This window comes from Vidua chalybeata, chromosome 20 (assembly GCF_026979565.1).
Source record: "Vidua chalybeata isolate OUT-0048 chromosome 20, bVidCha1 merged haplotype, whole genome shotgun sequence".
NCBI lineage: Eukaryota > Metazoa > Chordata > Aves > Passeriformes > Viduidae > Vidua > Vidua chalybeata.
In genome coordinates, this window is record NC_071549.1 from 3,347,179 (window position 1) to 3,364,390 (window position 17,212).

General features: G+C 59.6%; 3 protein-coding genes and 1 non-coding gene across 7 annotated transcripts in view; 2 read left to right on the forward strand and 2 right to left on the reverse strand.

The window, feature by feature from the left end:
* The window catches only part of STX1A (syntaxin 1A), a 72,461-nt gene extending 66,584 nt beyond the window's left edge, over positions 1 to 5,877 (forward strand). Inside the window, exons 8-10 of one of the 2 annotated variants that reach the window (XM_053960934.1) lie at positions 180 to 317; positions 1,998 to 2,108; positions 2,731 to 5,877. In XM_053960934.1, coding sequence (XP_053816909.1) covers positions 180 to 317; positions 1,998 to 2,108; positions 2,731 to 2,808 — 327 coding nt within the window. In that variant the 3' untranslated portion in view covers positions 2,809 to 5,877. Of the gene's footprint in view, positions 1 to 179; positions 318 to 1,891; positions 2,109 to 2,730 lie in introns of those variants that run through there. The other variant, XM_053960935.1, reaches the window with a different exon arrangement.
* Positions 5,878 to 6,155: 278 nt separating this feature from the next.
* Positions 6,156 to 12,133, reverse strand: BUD23 (BUD23 rRNA methyltransferase and ribosome maturation factor). Of its 3 annotated transcripts, XM_053960930.1 has the most exons (13): positions 11,974 to 12,127; positions 11,625 to 11,662; positions 11,256 to 11,351; positions 10,976 to 11,058; positions 10,796 to 10,892; positions 10,581 to 10,673; positions 9,712 to 9,808; positions 9,276 to 9,326; positions 8,653 to 8,738; positions 8,378 to 8,423; positions 7,781 to 7,839; positions 6,675 to 6,764; positions 6,156 to 6,537 (listed from the first exon to the last, which is right to left on the reverse strand). In XM_053960930.1, the coding sequence occupies exons 1-13, from the start codon at positions 12,019 to 12,021 to the stop codon at positions 6,483 to 6,485; spliced, it is 939 nt and encodes a 312-aa protein (XP_053816905.1). In that variant the 5' UTR covers positions 12,022 to 12,127; the 3' UTR covers positions 6,156 to 6,482. The 3 variants fall into 3 exon arrangements, with proteins under 3 accessions (XP_053816905.1, XP_053816908.1, XP_053816907.1); XM_053960933.1 differs by lacking the exon at positions 7,781 to 7,839 and having other exon boundaries at positions 11,974 to 12,133; XM_053960932.1 differs by lacking the exon at positions 10,581 to 10,673 and having other exon boundaries at positions 11,974 to 12,121.
* LOC128798346 (small Cajal body-specific RNA 20) lies at positions 7,215 to 7,347 on the reverse strand. Its single transcript, XR_008434401.1, has one exon. It is a non-coding gene; the product is annotated as a small Cajal body-specific RNA 20 (non-coding RNA).
* Positions 12,134 to 12,137: 4 nt separating the features above from the next.
* DNAJC30 (DnaJ heat shock protein family (Hsp40) member C30) lies at positions 12,138 to 12,752 on the forward strand. The gene has a single exon (XM_053961639.1). The coding sequence runs from the start codon at positions 12,138 to 12,140 to the stop codon at positions 12,750 to 12,752; it is 615 nt and encodes a 204-aa protein (XP_053817614.1).
* The last annotated feature ends 4,460 nt before the right edge of the window (positions 12,753 to 17,212 follow it).

Here is a 17,212-nt window from a genome sequence, read left to right on the forward strand (position 1 = left end):
GGGCTCAGGGCTGGCCTGAGGATCTGTTGGGGCCAGGTCTGGATCCAACAAACTGCAAACTGCCTGGCCTGGGTGGTTGAGGGGCTCTGTAGCTCCTGCTCATCCCTCTCTTGGTGCTCCCCGTCCCAGCATGGAGCTGGGTCTGAGCATGGTGCTCAGTGGACTTACTGTCTCTGCAGATCATCATGGACTCAAACATCACCAAGCAGGCGCTGAACGAGATTGAGACACGGCACAGTGAGATCATCAAACTGGAGAACAGCATCCGAGAGCTGCACGACATGTTCATGGACATGGCCATGCTGGTGGAGAGCCAGGTGGGGAAAAGGTGCAGCCCAGGGCTCACCTGGAGGGCTTGGAGGGTGATGGGGCTCCCTGTGGTGGGCGGGGAGGCTGGAGAACGGTGCTCCCCTGCCTGGTGGATGCTGAGAGGGAAAAACCACATCTAGGACCAGCATGGCTCCCAGTGGGGCTGGGCTGGGCTCTCCAGGGCCGGAGCCACCCAGGGTGGCTCTGGCACCTCAGAGCTGGGGTGCTGTGTGTGTGGGGTGGGAGGCTCAGTGAGGGACTCAGGAGGGCAGTGGGTGGCTGCCATGCAGGGGGAGTTTTCTTCATCTTCCCTGGAGCACCGGGCCCAGGTGGGTGAGCTCGGGTGGCCCCTCGGCTGTGCTGCCAGCCCGTGGCACCAGTCCCTTCAGCCAGGCACGTGCTCCTGTGTCTTTGCTCACCCCCCTTCTTGCCCGCCATGCTGCCATGGCCCGAGGAGACGTCGGTGGCAGGTAAAGGCCCACTGGCCGAGCCCTGTGGTGCTGCATGCTCTGCTCTGCATGGCTGCTCCTGCATGTCTGCTGCTCGTGTGGCGCTGGGATGGCCAGTGGCAGGACGACAAGGGTCACCAGGGCACCGTGGTGTTGGTGGCCTGTCCTGTCTGCAGTGGGGGACGTACGTGGGGAATTCATGATTCCATGCCCCGCTCTAAGGGCTGGACAGTGCCAGCATCCTTGTCCTGTGGGTGAGAAGCTCGGAGCTGCTGGCACTGGGAATAGAAGGGCACCGGGCAGGCAGCAGGGCTGGCAGCTCTGCTCTGCCCTGGCATGTCACAGGTAGGAGGAAGCAGCAGCAGTTTTACACAAGACAGGGAGCAGTTGGTGGGCTCAGTGCTCAGAACCCCTGAGCCCCAAGGTTTGTCCTCCCTGTGCTCTCCAGCATTAGGTTGAGAAATGGGCATTGCAGAGTTGCTGGCTATGAGCCCATGGCTCTGTGCCCTCAATTCCCTCCATGCCATGCAGGAGGACACGGGGCTTCAAACCTCCCACTCCTGCCAACCCTGTCCAGCTGCTGCAGACTTGGCTGTTTCCCTATTCGGTCAGGATGGGGCCAAAGGAGGTGAACAAGGCTGGAGGAGCTCACCCCCACCCATGTCCCCACACCCAGAAGAGCCCCCACTCCCAGCCTACCCCTGCAGCAGGGGCAGAGTGGGGCAGGGGTCCCTGTAGGGCTCTTCAGTCCTGGCTGGCCTTGCTCCAGACCCTCCTGCCTTCGGTGTGGTGCTTGTGCAGATGGGAGTGGTGGTCCCTGGTCCCTGCACGTGCGTGGTTTCCTGGGCATCCCTCACTGTGCTGCTGGCGCTGTCCTTGCTCCCTGCCACGCCTCCTGTTTCAGCAGCATGTGGGGTGGTGCTGGTAGATCCTGTTGTGGCTTTGATGTCACCTGAGATATTGGACGGGTCAGCGCCAGGACTGGGCTGGGAGCTCCCTTGTCCCTCACCCTTGCTTGTCTCCCTGCTGGGATGTGCACAGAGATCCTCTGGGATGGGGCATGCAGTCCAGAGCCCGCACCCCAGGGAACAGCCAGTGCCCGCAGGCAGCTGATGGTGCTTCTCTCTATGCAGGGCTGCTGGCCAGGGCAGCATCCCCCCGGAGCCAGGGAGCAGCAGAGCAGGAAGGAGCTCACGTCTGCGTGCGCGGGGGCGCGCGGGCTGTGTCCTCCTCCTGCAGGGAGAAATGATTGACCGCATCGAGTACAACGTGGAGCACTCGGTGGACTACGTGGAGCGGGCTGTGTCCGACACCAAAAAAGCCGTGAAGTACCAGAGCAAAGCCAGACGGGTGAGTCACGGCTCTGGCCGGGGCCCCTCTGCCCCTGCCTGCACTGCTGACACCTCCATCCCAGGCGCAGGGCCCGGCTGGCACCTTGCTGCCCCAGCTTTGCAGGTGCCCGGGGACCACGTTACCCCACACCACTGGGAGCAACCCAGGTCCTGAGGGTTGCACAGCTGAGGCAGAGCTCCCAGCACAGACTGTGTGTAAGCTGACAGTGAGCCATAGGGTAGGGGTGCTGCTTGGGGGGAGGGAAAGGGACAAAGTGGACCCCTGGACCAGGCATGCTGCGAGAGCCACATCCCTTGCGAAAACAAAATAGGGAAAGGTCGTGGTTCAGCTCAGACTCTGAGCACAGTGCCAGTGCTCCCAACACCTGATCCCATATCAGCTTGGGGACCTGAAGGCCACCAGCTCAGCTCTGCCAGCCCAAGGCAGAGGCAGGAGCAGGGGTGTCCCTCCCTGCCCAGGACTGCCAGAGCCCTTCTGGCTCCCAGGGTGTTGCTCAGAGCCCATCACGGGCAAAGGGGAACAGGATGGACTGCTGTTCTGAACTCCTGGGTCCATCCTGCCCCAACACTCACCATCCCCACTCCCCTCTCTCCCTACCGCTGCTGGGACACCTGAGCAGAAGAAGATCATGATCATAATCTGCTGTGTGATCCTGGGCATCGTCATCGCCTCCACCTTTGGCGGCATTTTCGGCTAGACTCACCCCCCGGGACTGTTTGTGTGCGATGGATGGAGCCGCGCGTGCCATGGGGCTGCAGCCACGCCGGAGCAACCCACGCAGCCCTGGAGCCTCCCAGCAGCATTTCAGTTTCTAATGCATGGTTGTTTGTGACGCTGTGTGTGCGGTGCGGTGCGTCTGTGTGGAGGGAGCTCCAGCCCCGGGGCGCAGGCGGGGGGCCGGCGATGGTGATGGGTGCAAGGGGGACCCCGGGGGGACCCCGAGCTCTCATCACTGCTCCAGGCTGGGTGGCTGGCTGGACCAGGTGGGGGACAGAAGTGCCCGTGGGCACTGCTGCTCACGGTGTGATGGGCAGTCTGTGTTAGTGGCAGGAGGAGGGAGGGATGATGGGTGTTAGGGGTCCTTGGGAGTACCGTGCCCAGTCAACCTCCCCAGCTTGCCCATCACCTCGAACTCTCATGTCTGTCAGCCGCATCTGTGCTTGCAAACACCTTCCCTTGGGCTGCTTCTCTTTGGGGCCCTTCCCCAGGGGTGTGCTCTGCCCAGCCCTGCCTGGCCAGTGACTGTGTCTGGCTCTGGGGCTCCATCCCTGCCACTCCTCCCGTGGCAGGGCTGTCCCCTCCCTACATGAGCCCTCACCCCAGTAGGGTGCCAAAGGCTGGACGTGCAGGTGGTGGGTGCCTGATGGAGCAGTGTGGAATAAGGCTTGGGGCCATCACAGTTGCCTGGGGACAGGAATAGGGCACGTAGGGGCCAGTGCTGCTCCTGGATGCTGGCCTGACAGGGCAGGGTGGCACGGATAGTCTAAGGCCAGTGAATTTCACTGGCTGTTCATTCTGCAGCACAGCCTCATCGCAGTGCTCTCAGCCCTGGCACACGGTGGTCCTGGCTCCTCTTGCCCACAGGCCTGGACTCTGCCTGCCGGGGTTTGGGGCTGTTGCTGATGTCCACAGCTCCTGGCAGCACTCACCTGCAAAGCAGGGCTGCTCCAGCTTTGCTTTTTCATACCCATGGCCGGGGGTTAGAAGCAGTTGGGCTTTCTCCTGTTGTGGTCCCAGGAGTAGCCCTTGCTGCATCCAGCCCCCTGCAAGCGAGGAGTAGCAGCCTTCCTCCTCCTGTATCCAGTCTCATTCTGAGCAGGCCAGTGCCTGTTTGCCACCTCCTGGCACCCTGCTGCTGCTGGCACCATGCCCTTCTGCCCAGCCATCCAGTGAGGCATCTGCTCTCAGTGGGGTGCTGTGGGACAACCTGGGTGTCCTGTGCCCTCTGCTGTGCCCATGACACAGATGCAGCTGCTGTGGGGGGTCTCACTGTCAGCTCAGGGGGGTCCAGTAGTGCCATCGCCTGTTTCCCTCAGGCGAGGGACAGGGCTCTGCCCTCACCTTCCTCTGGAGACCCCAGGGCTCTGGCTGGCCTGTGCACATGCCAAAGCACCACAGAGGAGTCCCAAGGTAGGCTAGGCTCACTGCCACTCTGGGACAGGGGCTTGCTGTCAGGTGCTGGTAGCAGAAAAGGGACACTTGATGGCAGCCAGTATTCCAGCTTCAGGCCAGCATCACCTCCCAGCTCCCACCAGCACCAGGGCAGGGCAGCTCCACAAGCTGGCAGGGTGCTGTGGCTCAGGCACTGGCTGTGTGTGGTGCCCCTGGGTGCAGGGGAAAGGCAGTGGCTGCTGCCACAGAGTGCTGCCTGCCCCAGGGCCAGCCCTGCCCAGCAGCAGCCCTAACATGGCTTTTCTGCCACTGTTACCCGAGGTCCCCCCAGCCGGCCCCTTGCTGCATGCAGCTGCCCTTGGGAAGTGGCTCCAGCCTGGTTCCCCACACTGCCCAGTCAAAGCCCTCGGGGTGCAGCCATGGGAACATCCCAGACCAGAGCCCCCTTCTTTCACAGTCCCACACCACTGATGTGAGCTCCAGCACTGCAGCCTGTGTGCACTGAAGGGCTTGGGGCACCAGGACCACGCAGGCAGGGCTAGGAGGCAGGCAAGGGCAGGGTCTCTGCTCCAGGGGGACACCTCTGGCTGCAGGAAAAGGGAGTGGCCATGCTTCTGTCCCTCAGCAGCTCCCTGCCACTGCCGTCCATGCTTACTCTGCCAGGCCAGCAAGAGCCCCAGGGCCCCTCCAGGAAGCAATAACACTGGGCAGGCAGGAAAGCCCTCCTCCCAGGCTGCTGCCTGCAGCCATGCTCCTGCCCTGCAGCCATGCCAACTGCTAGCACAAGGTGACTTTTTTTTCTTCCAGGCAACGGCTTTAGTGGCACAAGCTCACCTGACATCAGGGCTGTGGCACCCCTGCCAAGGCACAAGGCCAGGAACTGCCCCAGGGGGAATTCTTGGCCCTTGCTTCTTGTTGGCACCACCACTGCCAGCAGCCCCCACAGCAGCAGAAGTCAGATGGGGCCAGTCAGGGCCGCTGGCACTCTGCTGGGATCCTGGGGGCAGCAGCAGTGCTGGGCTCCAAAGCAAGGGAGATGAGGAGCAGGCTGCCACTGCTGCCCCACAGGCAGGCTCACACTGTCCTCGCTGTGAGGGGAGGGTGTTTTGGTGCAATAATTACCCCTGCACTACGGGAAGCCCCATTGAGTTCCTTTTCACCTACCTGTCGTTGCATGTACAGACCAAATCACCAGTGTGGATGTGCTTTGGGAAGATGTTTCACCTTTTCTTTCCAGCCCCCAACCTGCACCTGCTTGTCCTTTGGGTTCCACCACCTCTGTTCCAAGTGCCACCCGCCCTCCCCATGCCGGGAGCGTGTTGATGCAGTATTCCATGAGCAGTGTGGGGCACGCACAGCTTGCACTCGAACTGGGGATTGGGGTTTTTTTGTAATTAATGTACTTGAAGGCTTTCCAAGCCCCCCGTGGAGTTCTACTGTTGCTGTACTGTGAGCTAAGTGTCCTTGTTTTCTATGTGGATCTTGACCCTGGCTTGCTCTGTCTCACTGGGCTGGATGACACTGTATGTTGCCTCTCTTCTCCTTCCCTCTTTTCCTTCCTGCTAGCATTCCTTTCTTCTCCCAAGGCTTTGGGTGCAAAACAGCTTCCCATTTTGTGGAATTTTTATGTAGAATAAACATTTGTAACTGTAAAGCTCCGGGTGGCACCTCTCCTTGTTTCAAGGGAAGGGAAGAGGTGATGGGGGGCCCAGTCACCTTGGAAGCACTAAAGCAAACAGGGTGGGCTTGGTGCCAAGCACCAACAGGAGTAAATGGCTACTGGAGTAACACTTGTGCCAGCAGCAACTTTGTCCTCATGGATCTCGTGTGGATCCTCTGCAGGCAGAGGGGAAGCTGACAGGGAACTTGGTACCATCTTCCCACCTCAGTACTCCCAGCACCAAGGGCAGGACGCAGGACACCAGCAAACACTTCAACTCTTTGACTCTTTAGTGAGGAACTGGATATCACATCCTGGCTTACCTGGAGCTCAGCTGGCTCACTACACTCGGGAAGATAAGTGATGGCACTGTAGAGCACTGCCCAGCAGCAGTGCCAGAGCACTGTCTGCACCTTCACCAGGGAAACAGGCCTGGAAGCTTTGCTGTTTGGCAGTACCTGAGCCAGTTTGTACCTTTAAGAGCCACAATGAGCAGTCCCAGCAAGTCCCCAGGCATGGGATGCCATCTGTGCCATCCACAGGAGGCTCTCTGGAGACACCCACATGCCACCTTGCGTGCCAGCAGTGTCCAGAGCAGTTCAGAAGCGAGGACGGCGCTTCCGCCCCGTGTATTTTGTGTCTGCTCGCACCTCCCTGTGGGAAAAGCAGGGAACTGCTCAGCACCACCTGCAGGTCCCTTCGGGAGGGGAAGGGAGCGGGTTTGTGGCAGGAGGTTGGACAGGTGACAGCAGGCCAGCCCAGCCTCTGAGGCAGGACTCAGCTGGACTCACTTGCCCTGGCGTCGCCTACGCTCCTTCTTCTCCAGGATCCAGTCCCGGCTTTTCTTCACAGACTTGCCCTTGGCATTTCTGAACCGTGTCCTGTGGGGAAAGTGGACAGCAGCTGGAGAGAAACTGAGGCGTGGGGGCAACATTCCTCTGCCCCAGAGGATTGTCACTCAGAACTGGGTCACAGAAGTAGTGAGTTTCCCTCCCAACCACCCTGGGCAACAGGCTCAGCCAGCACTGGGGTAGGTGGCCAAACTGCAGACACACTGGAGGAGGAGGTCGATTCCAGTTCTGGCTTGGAGCTGAGGTATCCTGACCTATGAAATCCAGCAGTCCAGCACACCCCCAGGCCATAACCCATGTCACACCAGCAGCATGCTGCTCTTTGGGATCTCAGGGCATTACAGGCTCATGCACAACCACCATCCCCTTGTCTGCTCTACTCCAAACAAGGCAGACAAAGTCAGGCTTCCTACAACATTCCCAGCTCTGCTACTGCCCTCCAAGACCAGATACCCCTTAGACTAAGTGAGCAGGTAACAGCAATGTAAGAGGCAGGAAAACATGGCAGCCACAAGCTCCTGGCAGCCACGACAACTTTCCTCTGGTTTTTGTTTTGTCTCTCCCAATGGCTGCAAGAGGGGCTCCTCCCTGCACCACTGCTGTGGGAAGAGACAGGGCCAGCAGCAGAAACCCCCAGGCCACAGCTAAGAAGACCTGGACAGGATAAAAAAGGAATGCCAGGACTCAGGCACTGCAGCCTGCCTCCATGGCTCCATCATGAGCCCTGTAAACATTCCCTCTCCCACACCACTGCCAGCTGGAGAGCCCAGTGCTGGGCAGAAAGCACATCTGATTGACTGCTCAGCTACAGCTCTAGGGTAAGCACCTACAGCCCCATGGAAGAGTCCTGGGAACTAACTAGTTATGTTCCCTGTGTCCAGGCCCTTGGAAAGATAAAGCAGTTCTCTCCTGGGCTGCTTTGAGTCCTCCCTGTCCTTTCCCTCCCATTGCTTCTCACACAGCAGCAGTGTGATCCCCAGTAAAGCTCAGCCCCCAAAGGAGGCTCCTTGTTGGGGAGGATCTGCAGCCTCACCCCCACACGATACCTCTCATTGGTGAACTTTGCCTGGTGCAGCTCTTCACTGGCACATTCGGTACCAAGGCCCTGGAAAGCAAAATTGGGAAGTTGTGTTCTCCTCTGGACCAGGCACAGCCCATCAAATCTAAGGGGAATGCAGGGAACTGCAAGGGGAAGGACCAGAGCAGGAACAAACTGGTCTTCCAGAAATTGTGGCAAAAAAAGGCAGATGTCAGAAGAACAGCTTTAAGGAGGGAAGGGTTAGATTGGATATGGAAAGAAATTCTTCCCTATGAGGGTGGGGAGGCCCTGGCACAGGGTGCCCAGAGCAGCTATGGCTGCCCCTGGATCCCTGGCAGTGCCCAAGGCCAGGCTGGACAGGGCTTGGAGCAGTCTGGGATAGTGGAAGGTGTCCCTGCCCATGGCAGGGAGTGGAACAAGATGAGTGGTAAGGTCCCTTCCAACCCAAACCAGTCTATGATTCTATGAGAGCAGGGCTTGGTGACTGGCAGAACATGTACAAATGAAGTCACATCTGCACACAGAGCTGTTTGGCTCCCACACTGCCCACAGCTCCTCCACATCATCCAGGACAGCAGCTCTGCTGCCTCATGGAGGCCCTCACCTTTGGTAATGTGCCAGATGTCCCAACAAAGAGACAGAGGAAGAACCTGAAAGAACAAGAATAAGGAGCATGAACGTGGGATTCAGAATGCAAGTCTCAGTCCCCAAGCAAGACTGAGATGGTTTATAACAGAGTCAGATCTAAGCTTTAACCTCTGTCCAGAACTGTATAATGGGAGACAGAACAGCTCAGGGGAAGGGAAAAATTAAAAAAAAAAAAAAAATAACTGCTAAACCCAGGCTTCACCCAAACACACACAGAGATCCAGGACTCACTTCTTGGCTTTGGCACTGTTGGGGTAATCCACCACCATTCCCCCTGTAAATCCAGCTCTCATGGCTTGGGCTGTGATGAGCTCCAGCTGGGAAAAGCAGCAGGTGCAAAGTTAATTAGCAGTCATCCCCCAGGAAAGCCCAAGAGGACTCTCTCTGGGAGTACAACACCTGACTGGGCATTCCCAAGAGGGACTGCTCTTCCTCCTGCTAAGCTCTTGCACCTATCTCCTGGTTCTGCAGTCCCATCCAGGCACCAATTCCCTGCCTTTGTTGGTTCTCCCTGCTCCTCAGTCTAGCCTGGGTTAGCTGGCACAGTAGACTCTCCAGGAGAGGGATACTGGGCTGGATTTTCCAGCCCTGAGTTAAGCCAGTCTTCAAACCCACACTCACAACCTGTCCCACCACTTCAATTTTACGGCTCAGCCCAAAACAATCCCTGAAACAACAGATCCTGTACAAGGTATCCTCCTTACAGGTTATTTTTTGAGGCTCCTGAAGAGCTTTAGAAGTGGCAGGCAGGACAGAGACACTGCCATGAAGTGGAAGAACATGATGCATTCAGAGCCCCAAACAGTAAATTCTTGCTCTGCCTGTACCCCCTCCAGCTGACTGATGGGCCGTACCTGCTCTGAGCTCTCAGGGTACAACTGCAGCACAGCTCGGGATCCTCGGGCCTGCAGGAAACAGAGCTGATCAAACACCTGTCCCAGTGCAGGTAACCCCTCTGGGCCACCCCAGCCCAGCCCAGGACACGAGCTCCCTCCTCCCCAAAACTCCAGGACAAAGCTCCCAGGAGAGCTGCTCAGCCCACAGAGCCAGTGAGGCACAGAGGGAACACCAGGTATCCCAGAAACATGAACTGTTAAGTTTGGAAAAGACCACCAAGACCATCAAATCCAACCTTGATGAGAAGCAGCACCAGGCAAGGCAGGCAGTGGCTGCTCCTGCCAGTCCTGCTTCAGAGCAGCATTTACTGAAAACAACCTGACTTGAAGTACCTTGCTAAAAAGCAAGGACATGAGAGCAGCAGAGACTTGGCAGGTAGAGGGTGGCACTTACCAGGGCAGTGTAAAGAGTGGAGAAGAATCTGTAGAGGCGTTTGGGGGGGCTGTGTGACTTCTTGTCAGCATTACAGAGCCACTGCACTGCAGAAATACTGAGAAGGAAAAGAAGACCCTCAGGACAGAGTCATTGGTTCCTTCACAGAGCTTGCCACCTCCCTTTGAGCTGAATTCCTGCACTAGACATGTGCTGGGCCTCAGGTAAATTAAATAATTTCCTCTGTGTTGTTTTGCCTTCTGTTTCACAGCTACACAAACCCCTCTGGAGGCTCACTAAGCCAAAACGTAACAAGGTGCATAAGTTAAAGGACAAAAGCACCACCAAGCATCCCCTCTAGTCCAAGTGCTCAAATCCTAAAATGACAGAATGCTTTGGGTTGGAAGGGACCTTAAAGCTCAGCTTGTTCCAGCCCTTGCTGTGGGCAGCCACAGCTGCTCTGGGCACCCTGTGCTAGGGCCTCCCCACCCTCACAGGGAAGAATTTCTTCTCTGTATCTCACCTGAATTTCCCCCCTTTCAGCTTGAACCCCTTACTCCTGGTCCAATCATTAGAGTTTCTGAGGAACTCTGAGGGACACAGAGCTCATCTGTGTCCCTTGCCTGGCCAAGCAGGTTTTCCCAAGGAGCAATCTAAAACAGAGCTTTTGGCTCAGCAATGGACAGCCCTTGCTTCTTCCCAGCTGTTCTCTAAGTAGGTAAGTCCTCCTGTCCCCTTCATCCCAAAGCCAAGCATCAAACCTTGATCCAGGGACTGACTTTTCTAAGCTGTGTCCCTTCTATTTTGTTCTCCTCCTCTGAGCAAGTCTCAGCCACCCTGACAATATCCCCAGTTTTACTTTCTTTCCTTCAACAAAATTCCCAGCTCACCAGCACAAAAGGACAAGCATTGGGAAACAGCTGTCACAAGCTGCTTCTAACATGCAGAATTTTGGAGGTTTGTCCTGGAGTGATGGAGCCAAGCTGCACAGAGCAAAGAGAGTGGCTGACAATGCCAGTGCCTCTCACCTGTGACTGATCAGGTGTGCACCATGGGTGCTGTGCAGCTCTGGGGGTGTCAGGAGAGCTCAGCCACACAGACTCACCTGATACAGCCATCAAACATGCCAGGCCTGAAGGGAATGCCATGACCCACATCTGCCAGGAGAAGGTCTCCTTCCACCTCCCTCTCCAGGGCCACATCTGCACAGAACACAGCACAGCTCAGGCAAGCAGCTGCCACCCTTGGGGCCTCCGAGGGTCTACTCAGGGGAGGTTGTGCTCACCCAGCATGGCAGGGCTGATGTCCATGCCAATCCAGTAGTGACCCTCCTCAGAGATGTAATCCCCACTCAGCCCTGAGCCGCAGCTAGAGGGAGGAAGGGGGCAGTGCTGGGCTCACGGGGCTGGTCTGAGGCTGTGCTGGCCACACACCCCAACCTTACAGCAGCCTGTCCCTCTTCTGCAGCCCACAGAAGACACTGCTGCTGTGGGACCTGGCCACCCCCTTGCCCCGCGCACCCCTCCGGCCCCAGATATGACACGAAGCAGCAGAGCCCCGCTCACCCCACGTCCAGGAGGAGGCACGCACGGTCCTCGGGCAGCCCCAGCAGCTCCACGGCGCGCTCCGACATCTGTGACTGGATCTCCACCATGCGGGAGCTGAGGCACGGCAGAGCGTGGGCGACGGGCGACAACCCCCGCACTGCGCGCTCCCGTCAGGACCGGAGACCCCTCGGCTCCCGGCAGGATCCCAGCCCCGCTCCCCGCCGGGGCCGGGCCCCCAGCTCTCACGGCAGGGTCCCCGCCAGTCCCGGCGGGATCCAGGACCAACCCCCCACCCCCGCTGGGTCCCCCCGCTGCCCGCCCCATGCCGAGACCCCTCCCCACCCCAACACAGCCCGCGCCCGTCCCGCAGCGATGCTCCCGCCGTACTTCTGCGTGTACTTCCGCGCCTCGGCCTCATCGTAGAACTGTAACGAGAGAGCGGCGGGCGCCGTGAGGCCCGGCCCCCAGCGGAGCCCGGTACCCCCAGCGGAGCCCGGTTCCCCCCAGCGGAGCTCGGTTCCCCCCAGCGGAGCCCGGTACCCCCACAGCGGAGCCCGGTTCCCCCCAGCGGAGCCCGGTACCCCCACAGCGGAGCCCGGTTCCCCCCAGCGGAGCCCGGTACCCCAGCGGAGCTCGGTTCCCCACAGCGGAGCCCGGTTCCCCCCAGCGGAGCCCGGTTCCCCCCCAGCGGAGCCCGGTTCCCCAGCGGAGCCCGCTCTCCTCCGTCGCCGCTCACCAGCTCGGGCGGCCCGCGGTGCTCGGGCCGGCGGCCGCTGCCCGCCATGCTGCGCCTGCGTGACGTCACTGCCCGGCGACCCGGCCGGGTGTCCGTTGCGTCACTTTCGCGCGGCCCGGCGCGCAGCAGGGCGGGCGGGCGCTGAGGCCGCCCCGGAGCCGGCCATGCTCGGGCGGCTGCGGCGGCTCCTCCCCGCGGCCCCGCGGCCCGGCTGCGCCCCGCCGCCGTCCCGGGCCGCGCAGACGGGCGGTGCTGGAGCCCCGCGGCCGCGCCGCGACCTCTACGAGGTGCTGGGGGTCCCGTCCACGGCGACGGCGGCGCAGATCAAGACGGCGTACTACGAGCAGTCGTTCCGGTACCACCCCGACCGCAACGCCGGCAGCGCGGCCGCGGCCGCGCGCTTCGCCGCCGTCAGCGAGGCTTACCGGGTGCTCGGCAGCGCCGCGCTGCGCCGCAAGTACGACCGCGGGCTGCTGAGCGCCGAGGAGCTGCGCGACGCGCCCCGGCCCCCGGGCCGCCCTCCTGCCGCGGCCTCGCCGCCGCCCCGCGCCCCCGCCGCCCGCTCGGGGCCCGTCCCGACACCCTTCGACTTCGACGCCTTCTACCGCGCGCACTACGGGGAGCAGCTGCTGCGGGAGCAGCTGCAGCGGGCGCGGCGGGAGCAGCTGCGCCTCCGGCGGGAGGAGTCCGCGGCACAGGGACGCCTTCGGATCCTCTCCGATCTCTCCATCGGGCTCCTCTTCTTCCTGGGGGTTGCTCTCCTCTACGGCCTCAAGTGACGGCGGGGCCGTGGCGGGGCTGGGCAGCCCCCGGGGTGCCCCGCAGCTGCACAGGGTCACCTGGGGCCTGGCAGCGGGCTGGGGGCGTGCCTGCGACATTGCACTCTGCCAGCGTGACCTTCAGGGACAGGAAACGACCAGCAGGCTTCATGGGCTGTGAGCTGGCCCCTGTGCCGGCGTGACCTTCAGACACACAGTGCCCCTGGCTGGCGCAGGGTGTGACTTCTGGATACCCTCTGTGGGCACAGCCTGGGCCAGGCCGTGCTGTGCCACCGAGTGTGACCTTGCAGAGGTGGTGCAGGAGCTCTGGATGTGCCCCGTCAGCCAGTACCACCTGCACAGTGCCTGACAAGTGAGCACAGTTGCTGCACTCTGGACTGGCATGTGTCCCCTCCTGTGGCACAGCTGTGTCACCTTGGTGTGCCTGCAGGGATTAAAGGCTGTCAGAGGTTCTGTGTGCTCTGTGTGTTCAGGGCTGCACTCACTGGTGACTCTGGTTTCTGCTGGTCCCAGAGCTGTGCTGGTACAACATCTCTGGGGAGCTCCTGACATCCCAGCTGCATCAGCCTGCTCAGAATGGCAGGTACAGGAGTCTTAGAGCCAGACTTGAGAAATTAAACCCGAGCCCACGGTGGCTTATGCCCTGGTCAGGGTGTGGCATTGCCTGGAGGTGTGCGAAAGCACTTTGGTGTCTGAAGTCCTCTGTCCTGTCTAGGGCCTGCCAGGAACTTCAGACAAGCCCCTCCCTCTGAGGGTTTTGGCTGTGGTGCACCTGTGAGCACCAAGTGCTGTTCTCTGTTTTACACATGTCTGAGCATCATTTGCACAAGAGTATTTGCCTATTTAAATGCTGAAGTGTTTTAAGGACTAAAGATTGTATTTCTCAGAACCTTTTCTCTGTCCTTGGGTGAAGGTTCACCTGTGCTGTGCTGCTGCTACCTGAGCTGAGAGAGAGAAGCTTCATGGCAGTGGCCTGAGCATGCTAAAGACTGTGTGGGACAGTGGGTTTGCTGTCAGTGGGGTGAGCAGGAGCCCAACCCTCGTTCCCTCATCACCCAGACCCTGGGTTGTGTTTTGTCCCAGCACAGGAATGTTACAAGTGAATGCCCTGTGTTTTCCACTGTGGATTTCTGTGATCCTGCTCAGAGCCTGAGGCAGTGGCACAGCAGGGACCACTGTGCCTGCTGGCTGTGCAGGATTGCTCTCTGCCTGCTCTCAGAAGCCTTGTGCCACCTCCAGCTGCACGCCAGAGGCTGCTGCGTGCTTGGACTAAGCTCAGCCCAGGGCAGAGTGAGCTTTCCAGGATCCTCACTGGGTGCCAGTCTATCCCTTCACCTGGGATCACAGCACTGGATGTCATTGTGGCAGACACAGGAGCCTGGTGTGCCCTGGCTGCAGAGGGAAACTGCAGCTGTGGCTCTGGCACCTGCTGATGCATTTTCATGCTCATCTTCATTCTGTAAAGCAAATCAATCCAAAGATCAGAGGTAGCTTTTTGGGCAGAATTTGGCAGGAAACTCTACTTTCCAGGCTGGAAAAGCCAGCCATGTCCATGGCACTAGGGAGCACTCTTCTAGCTCCCACCCAAACAGGAGGTTTGGCAGTTCCTGCTGCTGGTTCTTCCTCTTCCTCCTCAGGTCTCTGTGATGTATCTTGAAGATTAAAGACATCCAGCCATAAATTGGTGACAAAATGACACATCTTTCTTTTGGTGGGCCTGGGTAGTAAATATTCCATGCAGTTGCTGGAAAACAGGGGTGAGGGACAGGCAGGTGTTTCACACCCTGACTTCAGCCAGTGAAGAAGAGGGCAGGGAGGGGAGTTCTGTTTGCCTTGCTGGGAAGGGGTGGGCAGGCAGCCTGCAGACAGCAGGGCAGGGTGGCCTCTGGGCCACCATGGCCATCCCTGCTGCTGCTGGAGGTCCTGTTCTGTGCTGCCTGACACCCAGGGGTGGCTGTGCCCTGGTGACATCCCCTGTGCTCTGCACTCACCTGCTGCATGGACAGAGGAGGGTGCCCTAAAACTCTCCAGTGTCACCTTTACTCTCGTCAGGCCTGACTGCTCCTCTGCTCTGGGAAGGATTTCAGGAGCTTGGGCAGCAAGTGGCTGGAGCTGGGCCAAATGCACCGACTGCCTACCAGCTCCCAGCATACCACTGTCCTGCCCCTTTTTCTCCTTGTGTCAACAGTGTCATTGTATTCTTCCTGTTCCCCAGCTGTTTCCTTGATGGAGAGGTGCCAGGAGCAAGTGGGTTTCATGCTGCTCTCCTTTAGGCAGGTGAGCACAGCCTGTGTGGATGCCAGGGGTGGATGGTGGCAGGGGCTGTGAGCTGTACAGGACTGGAAGATGAGCAGAGGATAAAGCTCAGTAATTCCCTGTGGCCTTTACATCTCAGGAACCAGGATGCATCCTTGGGGACGATGACACACAGGGGGGTGTTCCTGTGAGAACAGGAGCCCCCCCTCCTGCAGCTGGGGCAAGGCAGCAATCAGCAGGGGTCACAGCAGGGAACAGCTTCTACTCCCAGGTCCTTTTCCTGCTTTGAGGATGTATCCAGTCCCTAGAACACAGACTGCAGCAGCAGCTGAGCTTTCCACAGCCCCTCGTGGCCTGTGCCCTCAGGGGCAGGGTGAGGTGGCAGTTTCAGCTGGGGACTTCACCATGAGCATCCCGAGGCCTTTGCTGGGAGGAGTGTGATGGTCGCAGCAGGGATTTCTTCCTCCTCAGTCTCCAGCCCCCTGGGGCCGTTTTTACACATATTCTAGCACATCCTACCCCTCACTTCCTTGCCCTGTGGCTCCACATTTCACTTGCCTGCAAGTGATGTATTGTATTCATGTTGCATGCTTGTCCTCCTCTCTCTTACCCCTGGCACCAGGTTTTGCCAGCTGTGTGTCACCAAAAGGAACTGCCCGAGGGTGAGTGGGTGGTGGGGCCTCAGCCATCATCCCATGCCCACCCAGCCAGGCCTGGACTGCTCTACCCTGCACCTTCACCCCAGGGGTTATTTTGCTGTTGCTCATTCCCACCCTTAAATCACTGACAGGAGACATCAAAGGGAAGCACCAAAATCTGAGTAGTTAACAGCCACTTGTGAATTTGATGCTGTGACTGGAACTAAGGAAATCTAAGCTCCACAGTGAAACTTAAACAAGCTGGATGGAGCCTGATGGCTCCGTACACTCCTACCCCAGCCCCTTTTCATGGGCTGATGTCCCCATAACTGCAGGTTTGGGGTGCTGAGCTGCCCCCCTCAGCTGGTGGGTGCTTCAGCCTGGGAATGCAGGGTCTCAGTGCCTCATCAGGGTCTCCTCCTGCAGTAGCTGGCCTGCTCTTTGGAAAGGAAACCTGGCTGCTGGCAGATCTTTGTGCCAGCTGGGCTGGGGACATGAGGGGCAGCAACAGGGAGCTGCGGGCTGGGGGAGTCCTGAGCAGCAGTAAGGGGTGGCCATCAGCCTCCACCCCCCAAAAGGGGCTGGCTTGGCAGGGATGGGGGTGAGGGGACAGTCCCAGCCCTCACCTGTGTGGGCAGAACTCTGCACCCCAGTCCTGCTGCTGGTGGCTCTGCCCTCCCAGGGAAGGGCTGCTACGGTTGGCAGCACCCGAGGACGGGGGCAGCTCCCCCTCCCTTCAGCAGCATCCCCTGCGGCCACTCCTCGGTTAATAGAGTTAATTGTTAATAGACCTCCCTCAGCAGCCCCGGTGGCTGCTCCGGGGGCCTCAGCTGGGGCACACTGGCACCCCCTTCCTGGCTGGTCCTACTCCAGGTTTGTACCCCTTTTGCACCCCATTGCCTGGGGGTTGTGGCTCATGGGATTCCCCGGGGAGTGGGGGGCACCCCTCTTCTCCCAGCTGCTCTGGCTCTCCTGGGCTGGGGGCTGCTCCTTATCCAGCCTGGCTTTCACAGAGCCATGGATGAGGGGCACCCCCAGCTCCCTGCCCAGCTCTGGCTCTAGCAGCTGGCAGAGGGGCTGGGCTGGGCCCAGGCTGCTGCCTGGCCCAGCAGAAATAAATGCAGGTGCACACCCAGTGGCAACCTTTCCTCCTCCCCAGGGTGAGTGGGAGCACCTTTACCCTCCTTGACTTCATCCTGCAGGGCAGGGAGAGCCACTGTGCAGGCAGGAGGGGCAGGGGGGGGTCACCCTGCCTGTGAGCCAATGTCCCTGCTGCCCTGTGCAGAACCTTTTCCCCAGTCCCGGCTGGCCTGTGGAGGGCCTGGAGCTGTCGGTGGCAGTGGGCAGGCAGATACCCCTCAATCCCCAGGGATACAGGGTGCACCAGGGTGCACAGACACCCTCTGCCAGAGTTACCACAGCTGGGGTGTCCAGCCACCCACCTGGGGCCAGCTAGTGCATGTTCCAAACTGGAAAACTGGACAGACAAGCTGCAGGGTGGCAGGAAGTTCCCCAGAGCAGGGGCTCACCTGGCTTGGCAGCTTCCCAAAGCATCCCCAGGTTCTC